The 10,850-nt window shown below is 36.0% G+C and overlaps 2 protein-coding genes across 2 annotated transcripts in view; one reads left to right on the top strand and one right to left on the bottom strand.

Annotated features, from left to right (window-relative positions):
• Positions 1–1,093: 1,093 nt before the first annotated feature.
• On the bottom strand, positions 1,094–8,107 carry LOC107597421 (lambda-crystallin homolog). Its single transcript, XM_016288469.1, has 5 exons — positions 8,099–8,107; positions 7,073–7,234; positions 5,454–5,648; positions 1,844–2,032; positions 1,094–1,674 (listed from the first exon to the last, which is right to left on the bottom strand). The coding sequence occupies exons 1-5, from the start codon at positions 8,105–8,107 to the stop codon at positions 1,576–1,578; spliced, it is 654 nt and encodes a 217-aa protein (XP_016143955.1). The 3' UTR covers positions 1,094–1,575.
• LOC107597420 (intraflagellar transport protein 88 homolog) overlaps positions 8,106–10,850 on the top strand; it is an 8,097-nt gene continuing 5,352 nt past the window's right edge. The window contains exons 1-11 of the mRNA XM_016288468.1: positions 8,106–8,109; positions 8,149–8,177; positions 8,262–8,325; positions 8,486–8,555; positions 8,684–8,774; positions 8,860–8,964; positions 9,045–9,147; positions 9,261–9,375; positions 9,489–9,720; positions 9,807–9,877; positions 9,976–10,062. Of these exons, the coding sequence (XP_016143954.1) occupies positions 8,106–8,109; positions 8,149–8,177; positions 8,262–8,325; positions 8,486–8,555; positions 8,684–8,774; positions 8,860–8,964; positions 9,045–9,147; positions 9,261–9,375; positions 9,489–9,720; positions 9,807–9,877; positions 9,976–10,062 (971 nt within the window). The remainder of the gene's footprint in view (positions 8,110–8,148; positions 8,178–8,261; positions 8,326–8,485; positions 8,556–8,683; positions 8,775–8,859; positions 8,965–9,044; positions 9,148–9,260; positions 9,376–9,488; positions 9,721–9,806; positions 9,878–9,975; positions 10,063–10,850) is intronic.

Below are 10,850 nucleotides of genomic sequence, written 5' to 3'. Positions count from 1 at the left end.
CGGGAGCCAATAGGACTTCAGGAAAGGTTGGAAGGGAAGGAGTTCCCATAACGGAGAAATATCTCCGTGATGTCTCGTTCCCGCTCTCAGGGAACCGTGGTTACGATAGTAACCGGAGCGATTTCCAAGGAGCGTTTTTTGAAGCTCAAAGTGGGCGGAGCGGGCCGTCGCCACCTTGGCAGCACGTCACTCCCAGATAATCGAAAATGGGCAGAGGCGGGAGGTTGAAACCACGCCCACCTAGCTCGACGGTGGTGACAGCAGCGGCAATCCACCTGTCACTCAAGTGACCACGCCCTTAATTGTGCAGAACCTTAAGGCTTAATATAATTTAAACGGATGAGTTATAAAAAAAATTCACCCCCTCACAGTTGTCATGAAGGGCAAAATTAGCTATATAGACCAATTTTAACATGGGGAGTCTATGGGATTGACTCCCTTTTGCAGCCAGCCTCTAGCGGCCAGTTGATGAATTACAGTTTACTTCCTTGTTGGCTTCACTAGAGAGAGCGGGAGGTTGCTGCTTGTTTTCCACACACTGTACATTATTGTTTCTCCTCTACGCCCCGCCTTTCTGAAACGCGTCGATTTTTACAAAGCTCATCGGTCTGAAAAGCGAGGTGTGCTCTGATTGGCCAGCTATCCAGTGCGTTGTGATTGGCCGAATACCTCAAGCATGGAGACTGAGGTCTCTGCAGAGCAAAACTGGGCGTTTCTGAATTTGTGGGTGTTTTCAAACTGCAGGGTGTTTCTCAATCATGCAATCAAAATGATCCCCCTTACCTAACCCCACCCCTAAACCTACCTAAATACAGGAAACATGGTCTAAAAACGCCCCGATCTGCTAACACGGAAATGTTACGTCCCTTACCATATTGTGATGCCTTGTCCCGGCCGGAGCGACGAGACAAAAACATTAATTTACTACACCAGTGTTTACTCTGCTAGGACACCTGTGTGAATTGACATCATAGACTAAAAATCACCTTTACGCCAGTCAGTTTAGTCATTGTTAGTTCTTCTGAGAAAAGCATTATTTATTTGCATCTGACACTTGGTTTGACATGTTATGGCATTCATACATCTCAAGTTAAGTGTCCAAATACTTGTTGGGCTCAGCTTAGGTATGAGATTAATTCAGAAATGTCCCACGAGGAAGTTAAAAGTGAAAATACCATTCATTTTTAATTGCGTGTATTTTCCAAAAGGAAACATCAGAATTTTCTTATGCTGAGTCAAACACTCATTGGGGTGGATCAAGAAAATGGCTTTCCACTTGGAGATTGTTTTCATTTTCTCTTTAATTGTGAATTTCACATTACATTTATCATGAGCAAGAAAGTGCTATAGCCAAAGTATTTGTCACAAATCTTACACTTAAAAATACTGGTAATGCATTATAAAAATTAAATTTATAATTAAATGAACCCTAAAGCCATTTCTGAGGTTAACTTTTGTTTCAGTAATTTTCTTCTATAATCAGTCATATTCTGTTGCCTGGAAGGGAAATATTTAACTTAGGACAACAATGGCTCAGATGATCCATAACCAATTGCATTCAGATATGGACTAGCCTCATTTCTTCAGCTTAGCTAGTTCCATCAGCAGTTGATCTCTTCTCTCTCTCCGGACTGTGAGGTGCTCTTGTTCAGCAGGGATCAGCTCACAGATCTCCTAAAGTACATGATGAAATCTTTCATTTTATAATGATTACAAAAATTATTTAAAAACAACAACAACAAAACAATTATGGTTATTTGGGAAATCTGTCAAATTTAAGATTTCTAAAGCAACCGTTTCAAGAGATTTTCCACTAATTATTGATAATATTGATATTGCTTACTTTAACAATTCTAGCTGCTGGCTCTCCAGAAAAGTCAGGAACAGGCCCAAAAGTACTAAGAACCCTCTTCATGCCCTCACTGTAGCGCTGGAGATAGTCTTCCATACCTGGACAGACAAAACAATAAAAATGTGGTTTTGCATTTCTACAACACAGTAGACCATAAAAGGTCTGATATTTTTCACGACTCTAATAACAACATATTTTCAGAAACAGTTTTGATCTATTTTAATTCATAAAAAAAAAAAAAAAAAAAAAAAAAAAAATATATATATTTTGTGACAAACCTGTACGAGTTTCTTTCTTCTGCTGAACACAAACGGTTGATGCTCCCCACTGACTTCCAAAGTATTTTTTCCCACGCTATAGACGTCAGAGGGGACCAGCAACTGTTTGATGATGGAATTTTCATTTTTGGGTGAACTATCCCTTTAAGCATTGATGGTATTATGAACATCAGATTAAACTGGATTTTTAGCTAGTAAACAATATCCAAATGTCTGTGGGCATAGTTTTAGACTTAGATGTAACAGTTAGGTATTTGGGCCCATGACAACAACATGAACAGCTCACACATCTTATTATTCAACACAGTGAAGCATTAATAAACTCAAATAATATAATGCGAAATAAGACTTAAATTGAACAAACGTGATGCAACATTTAACAAGTAACAGTCCCAGGTGGCCACAAAGGGTCTTTGAACAATATTTAACTTATGTAAAACCAGCTTATGTAATTACTTCTTTTAGTTATCTAAACAAAAAACTATACGAATTAATCAGTTTGCGTGCTGGTTTATCAACATGGCTTCTTTTAAAGCTCCATATGACAAACTTTTAACAGCTCAGACAGCAGATTCTTTTGAAATTCTTGAAAAGTATTTGCCTACAACTAAAAAGGAGGAGAGGTATTTCTGTCATTTAGAAGTTGACCCAAAACAGGATGTGGATTTGTGCCTGAAATGGTGCATGTTTAATTTAGAAATTTAACTTTTCCATCTGACTGTGAGGAAATTACAAGACTTGGAAAATTAAGTCAAGATCTCTCATAAGAAATGCTTGTTAAGAAATTAAATTCCTAACACACACAAACTGCATAGAAAACGTGAAAAATCAACCTGTAAATCATACTGATATTCCAGACAATTAAATTACTGAATTACCTCATCATCAATGATTGCACAATAACACTACTGAGGATGAAATGAAGAATGAGGAAAGAAAAAAAACGGTTATAAGGAAAAACACTTATTTAGTGTAACAGCTAATAAAGAGAAAAATCTTTATATATATATATATATATATATATATATATATATAAAAATAAAACAACAACATCCCACTCTTCCTAAATGGTGGCATGATGAATAAGATCAATTGGTATATATACATTAAAAATTATATTTACAACTAATTCAGCCTCATAAGATTTCCTTTAATTATGCCTCAGTTCATTGGTTATAAATCTCTGAAAGGAGTAGAACCATCAAGTTAGTTAAAAAGGTCAAGTAAGAATAGCATATCATTTTCAGTGCTGCCATATAAGTTACCCATTTGTTTTTTTTCTGCTCAGTTATTATATGAAAAAGTGTAGTATGAACATTCTGCTAAATATCTTCTTTTTTGTTCCACAGAAGAAATCATGCAGGTTTGAAACAACATACTGTAAGGGTGAGTAAATAATGATATTAAGTGATAATGATAATAATGAATCCATGCAATTATTCACAAAGAGATAATTGTTTTATACATAAGTGGTTTGGTTTATCTGTTATTTATGTAGGACAGAAGTATGTAGACACCCCCTCCTAATTAACGGATTAGGCTATTTCAGCTTCACCCATTACTAACAGTGGAAACAATTAAGCATGCAGTTATTTAAGTTTTGGACATGCTTTAGGATTATTTGATATGCCAATAGCAAACCAGCCCCCATCACCCAACACCAGTACCTGACCTCACTCACGTTTGTGCCTGAATGAGAGCAGCTAGTGGAAAACCTTCCCAGAAGCTGTTAGAGAGGGCTATTAACTATTAAATGTTTTATATAAACTATAAATGTTTTATATAAACTTTTATTTTATTTTTTTATTAAATGCTCACAAGCACATGAGTGTGGTGTCCATATTAATTTGGACATGTAGTGTATTATGGTGGCTAGTTTTTGAGTTTCTGTCAGAGCAGTAACTGCTGTTGTGAAGTGTACTCTACCCCGACCCATACAAAGCTCTCCAGGGACCAAATACAAAGACACAATGCCATATTGCAACAAAAACCACAATTTCAAAATGATGGGTAACAATGACATTATTATGTACGACTGGCTACAACTACAGTTAGGATTAAGGGTTCTGACCTATGAACTTTGCCATTATGCATATTAATAAAAACAGTTTTGTGATGATGCCTCCATAATACGCCCTGGACAGAACACACAATTTTGTGTTTCGTCTTTAAATGTCAATTACTTGACAGAATAATGAACAGTCACTCTAAAAATAAGTTCAAAGTGAGGTGTCCTTTGTTTGTGGAAGTGCTTTCTTGACTCTGCTTTTTGTTCATGCTTGTGGGCAGTGCCGAGAAGGGTTTGGTTTTTAAAGTGGATCGTCTAACTCTACCCAATGTTCATTTGATACACTGTAATACAGGTGTACTGTCTAACCAGGACAAAACCACCAGTATGAGGAAAGATAAGCTGGCTGTTCTAAAAGTTTCTCAAGAGAAACAAAGAAAAGAGATGGTTTTCCCCCTTTTGTAAACATAGTGCGATAAGACTACGAATGTTGCAATGCTTACCATTTGAACAAATACAATAGTCTCTGTTCATTCCTTCCTTCCTCTAATTTCATTTTCCTTTCTTTCTAAAAACAGAGTGTAACAGAGACATTAAAAAAATTAAAATTCTGTCATAATTTTCTCACCAGACAGGTGCTGGTCCCCATTGACTTCCATAGTATGGAAAAAAAATTAAAAAGAATAAACAGCTACATTAGATAAAGAAAATTGTGTTTCAAACTATTTTATTTTTAAATTGAACTGACAAAACATAACTGACACAACTATTTTAGTATACACTACCATTTAAAAATTGTGGGTTGGCACAGTATATATATACAAAAAAATTGTATATATATACTTTTTTGTGGAAACCGTAATACTTTTTTCAGGATTATTTGATGGATAAACAGTTCAAAAGAACAGCATTTATTTGAAACAGTAAATTTTTGTAATAATATAAGTCTTTCCGGTCACTTTTGAGCAATTTAATGTATCCTGCTGAACAAAAGTATACATTTCTTTCAAAAGAATAAAAAAAACATTCTTACTGACCTCAAACATTTGAATGGTAGTGTACATATAACGTATAATAAAACAGTCTACTATTGTTTATATTATCTACTGTTTATATAATTATTTTATTAATGGCTTTGAACACGGTTCTTTCAACAATCCACATGATTGTCACGCATCTTTCTATCTTGCCTTTTTGCGTATATTATTCAGCACAGTAGAGATTTGACATGAAAGAATGGGAAGGTAGTCAAAACATTATGCAGTATAACCATGACTCTAACTGATATGTGGTTTAGTTCCATGGCTCAACCAACCTGAACCAACCTCCAGGACTCGGCTATGATGGCATATTGAACACGGTTCAATGCAAAACCATCAATCTCCTTGCTGAGTCGCACAGGTGCCTGTCCGACTTCCGTCATCAGTGAGTAAGCAACATCCATTACAGCAGGCAGTGTTTCGGGGTGTGGCACCAGCTCCACCAGACGCACATAGTAGGGCGGGTTTACCTGTGAGGTTCAAAACAAGAAGGAAATTACACTAGTTTACCTGCCCCTGAACACAGACAAAGCACTATGTGTTTACTAGAGCTAGAGATAATGGCCTTGTATTGAACTTCTTTCCCACTATGAAGGTCTCTCTGACTAAATGTCTGACCACAAATGCTTGGCATTCATGATTAAACATTCACTAAATGCAGGTGAAGGTGAACTATTTGCCTCACACTGCTCTGAAGGACAACACGACTAGCAAGACCTTTCTGCTCATGAGATCAGAGTAGAATTTCCGTTAAGCATGGAAGGATTCAAAGTCCAGTAAAGCCCTCTTGGCCTAAAACAATTATCTCCATTCTTCACTACAGGCTGCTAAATCAGGGCTGATAAGAAAAACCTGACATGTCCATGTAAATAATGCTTTCATTAAATAAATATAAACCGTAAAACCAAAACCAAAACATGAATGTTGTAAGAACACCTGAAAATAACAATTGTTATTAGGGGTAACTGCAGAAGTTTACATTTAGGGGGATTTTAGGTTTAGCCCTTAATAAGATCTTAACCAATACCACATCTAGACCAATAATAAGACATATTGGTCTAGATGTGTTTTGCTTTGAATGGAAGATGTTGCAGGTTCAAACCAAAGCCAAAATGTATGCACCGGAACCATAGACTGTAAAAAAGACGGACGACGCACCTTCATTCACTTCCATTGAAGAAAAGTGAAGCCGGGGGCCTTTGTCCCAATAGGGCGCGGCCATATTGCACTGATTTAGGACCAGAGTCTGCACAGTAGAGAGCGAAGTGGAGCCGCGTCCCGCTCACACTCCCGCAGAGTCAATCACAAACACACGCCCATGACCCTTTTTTAAATTAGCCTGACTGGTCCAATTTTTGTCTGCTGATTTTTCGTATAAGAGGCTTGTGTTAAAATAATGTAAATACAACTCCAATCTCTTCCTGAAGATCTCGAAAATGTCCGCTGGCGCCTCAGTTCACTAAATAAAATCAACATCAAATGACATAAACCATGTTTGAAAACAAAATATTTCAAGTGAAATTTAATTATTTAGTTTGTCTCACGTCCCATTAGATTACATGGAGAGGGCGGGGTTTATGACCTATACTGGGACCAGCCATCTGAGGGCGATCGAAACGCGATGGCTTCACTTTTGAGGACTAGTGCTAGTGGGACCGGAACAAACAAAAACTGGACTGATGTATACGCATATGAAATGGATTAATCTTTTTTATTTTAAATCAGAGTTAAAAATGTATTTTCATTATTTCTTTTTGCATAATAATTTCTTCAAAAAAATGTCAAATACCTAAAAATTTAATTTGAGTCTCACCTTTTCAGTGTCTCCTCAAACTTGTGTTCCCCTACAGTGTATATATAATATAATCTCTCACGGACTATAATTATAACTAACCGGATGAGAAATGATGCACCGAGTTCGGTTCTGGACACAAGAGAACACGTTGCTTGGCATCAGGCAGGAAGTGGAGCTGCTGAGAATCACACTTTCTGTGACAAGATTCTCCACCTCATGGAAGACAGTCTGCTTTGCTTCCAGGTCCTCAAATACACACTCCTATTCACAGAAAACACAGAGGACAAGAGCAGTTGATGGTCAACAATATAGCAAAGGGACTGTATGAAATGTACAGTGGTGTGAAAAAGTTTTTTGCCCCCTTCCTGTTTTTTTTTTATTGTTTGCATATTTGTCACACTTAAAAGATTCAGATCATCAAACTAATTTTATATTACACACAGATAACCTGATTAAATACAAACTGCAGTTTTTAAATTATGATTTCATTTATTAAGGCAAAAAAGCAGTCCAAACCTGCCTGACCCTACGTGAAAAAGTAATTGCCCCCTAAATCTAATAACTGGTTGTGCCACGCTTTGCAGCAACAACTGCAATCAAGTGTTTGTGAAAAATGGCAATGAGTCTTTCACAGGAATTTTGGCCCACTCTTCTTTGCAGAATGGTTTTAATTCAGCCACATTGGAGGGTTTTTGAGCATGAATGGACTGTTTAAGGTCATTGGAACAAGGAAATTCAAGAGCGGAAAAAATGAATGACAGTGGAATGTGCTGAAAAAAATATGACCTGAATAGTTATAAAAGGACCTTAACTTCCCAATGCTGATAAAACAAACAGGAATATTCACTCGTGCCTCTTTGATTATTTAGCAGAAAAACTTTTTAGTAGTCAGAGTTGCAATGAAACTGAAGTAACGACAGATATTTTCTTTCACATTGAGACGTACATGCGAAATGAGTGAGTGAAGTGAATGGTGAATGTTGACTTTAAGAATGTGGAGATTATAGAAAAAAAAAACAATAGACAACAAATCACAAGCATACAAACCGCTAAAATAAATACTATAACGATAAATAATGGTATATTATAATATCGCCAATACAGCAGTGCAAATACAGCACATACCAGGACCATGCGTCATTAAATGCTGACATCATCATAACTGGGAAAAACAGAAACCAGGCCTATGACTGGAGCTGTTCAGGTGGGGAAAATCTCTTGTTTATTTGCCCTTTATGTCATATGCAATGAGATTTTATGAATCTTTCTGTGTTTGTGTGTTGTACAGGATGGTGCGGCTCGTCCCATGACTGCAGTGCGAGCAGCAGGATATTCATCATCTATAGCTAGAGGTACTTTCACACATGAAACCCATTTCCACATGTGCTGTCCAGGCACATTATGCTTGAAATATACTTACTGTCTCATAATGATATTTGATTCATACATTTTAACTTCTGAGTTGGTGAAAAATATGTCAGGTTCTTTCATTTTAATTGTTTGAATTTCCAGGCTCAGTGTTTGATCCACTGGGACAATCAAAAGGACCGGCCCCTCCATTAGAAACAAGGAATGAAGACACGTATGCATCCCTATGCTTTCATAGTGCTTGAGAAGCCATTGACAAGTTTTGTTTACTAGATAACACTTGACATCTTTAGTTTTACTCGGAGATGTACACATTTTTGGTCTAATAGTTTTCTCGTTCAGTCCAGAGGAGAAGATAAAGATACTCGAAAAGAAGGTGAATGATTTGATAGAGGAGAGCTGTCTCGCTCATGCTCGTGGGGATCTTCAGCTGGTAGGTATAGCTTTATAACTGCTTTAAGTGATTTTATAGAATTGACATTTATCTGATGAATTATCTTTTTTTTTTTTTTTTACAGTCTTTAGAGAAAGCCAAGGAGGCTGGCAGGAAGGAAAGGGCTTTGGTGAGACAGAGAGAACAAACAGGCACTGCAGACCACATCAATCTGGATCTGACCTACTCCGTAAGTTCATTGCTCCATATAAAAATACATGTCTTGACTGAAAACTGAAAGTTCACATGACTCTTTTATGCTTTGTTCAGGTGTTGTTTAATTTAGCAAACCAATATGCCAATAATGACATGTACACTGAGGCCTTGAACACTTACCAAGTCATTGTGAAGAACAAAATGTTCAGTAATGCCGGTAAGCAAATTTCAAATTTGTTTTAAACTCATATTCTCATATTCACTCCTCTTTGATATACAGTAAGTGCGTTTCTAATATCAGATTTTCTGTAACTGCTTACCCTACTATAGGACGATTGAAAGTGAACATGGCAAATATCTATTTTAAGCAAAAGAACTACACAAAGGCAATCAAATTTTACCGCATGGCTTTGGATCAGATCTCAAATGCCCACAATGCAATGAGGTCAGTACTTGTAGTTGCATCTGTTGTGTGAGCTGTTTTGCACCGATCAATTTATGCAGGTCTTGGGCAATTTGATGTGTTTTTCAACATGTATCATTTATCGTACTATATAGGATCAAGATCATGCAGAACATTGGAGTTGTGTTCATACATATGGGCCAGTACTCCGATGCCATCACATCCTTTGAGTACATCATGAGTGAGAGCCCCAACATTAAGACAGGCTTCAACCTCATCCTATGTTACTATGCCATTGGAGACCGTGAGAGGATGAAAAAAGCTTTTCAGAAACTCATTTGTGTACCTCTCGGTATTGATGATGATGACAAGTATATTCCTCCAAATGTGAGTGTATAGTTTAAATCCTTGTTAGTCATATATTTGAACTGAATTCTGTCTTATTTATTATTTTATTTATTTTTTAATTTTAGGATGACCCTCATGCAAACATGGTGATTGAGGCTATAAAGAACGATAAGCTTCACCAAATGGAAAGGGAGAGGTATTATTAAACATTCTGTTGGATCTATAATACTTCAGCTTTGCATGTATTATTCTTAGAACGTTTTTTCAGTATTTTTGTTTTGTTTTTCCTTCTAGGAAAGCACTAGCAGAAAAATACATTATGACCTCAGCCAAATTTATAGCTCCAGCCATTGAGTCGTCATTTGCAGCTGGGTTTGACTGGTGAGTTATTTATACTACTGTTCATAAGTTTGGGTCATTCTTTTCATCAAAGAATCCTCAAAACACAATTGTTTTTAACATTGACAACAATATTAAATGTTTCTTGTGAAGCAAATTAGCATATTTAAAATGATTTCTGAAGAATCGCTGGGTGACTGAAGACTGGAGTAATGGCTGCTGAATATTCAGCTTTTCCATCACAGGAATAAATGACATTTTTAAAATTGATTAAAATAAAAAACAGCTATTTTACATTGTAATAATATTTCACAATATTACTGTTTTTTTGTATTTTTGTTAAAATGAAGTCTTGGTGAGCAGAAGAGACTTAGTTCAAAAACATAAAAAAAGGTATCACTTTACAATAATACATGAGCTAAGCATGAACAGTACTTCTACAGCATTTATTAATCTTAGCTAATGTTAATTTCAACATTTACTAATGCATTATTAAAATCAAAAGTTGTTCTTGTTAACATTAGTTAATGTGCTGTGAATTAACATGAACTAAACAAAGATGAATAAATACTGTAATAAATGTATTGTTCATCGTTTGATCATGTAAAATGTATTGTTCATTGTTTGTTCAACATTAACTAATGGAACCTTATTGTAAAGTGTTACCAAAAAAAATACTTAGCCGAAACTTTGTGTATTCCACAAGAGGGCGTTAAAGGGCAAGACTTGCCCATGACATTCCATTAACAATATTTATGAATTATTTATTTTGAATATTATAATTAATTATTATTAGTTAAGACCATTTATAATAGACTAAAGTAAACCAT

Source organism: Sinocyclocheilus grahami, unplaced genomic scaffold, assembly GCF_001515645.1.
Source record: "Sinocyclocheilus grahami isolate Dianchi unplaced genomic scaffold, SAMN03320097.WGS_v1.1 scaffold231.1, whole genome shotgun sequence".
In the NCBI taxonomy this organism is placed as follows: domain Eukaryota; kingdom Metazoa; phylum Chordata; class Actinopteri; order Cypriniformes; family Cyprinidae; genus Sinocyclocheilus; species Sinocyclocheilus grahami.
This window is presented reverse-complemented; position numbering and strand designations above follow the sequence as displayed.

Bases quoted from the DNA above. Each gene is read 5' to 3' on its own strand.
- LOC107597421 (XM_016288469.1), bottom strand. The intron at 5,649-7,072 runs GTTAGTTATAAT...TGAACCTCACAG, and splicing joins GGTGCATCATTTCTCATCCG to GTAAACCCGCCCTACTATGT. The intron at 2,033-5,453 runs GTTGGTTGAGCC...TGTTGTTATTAG, and splicing joins AGTCCTGGAGGTTGGTTCAG to AGTCGTGAAAAATATCAGAC.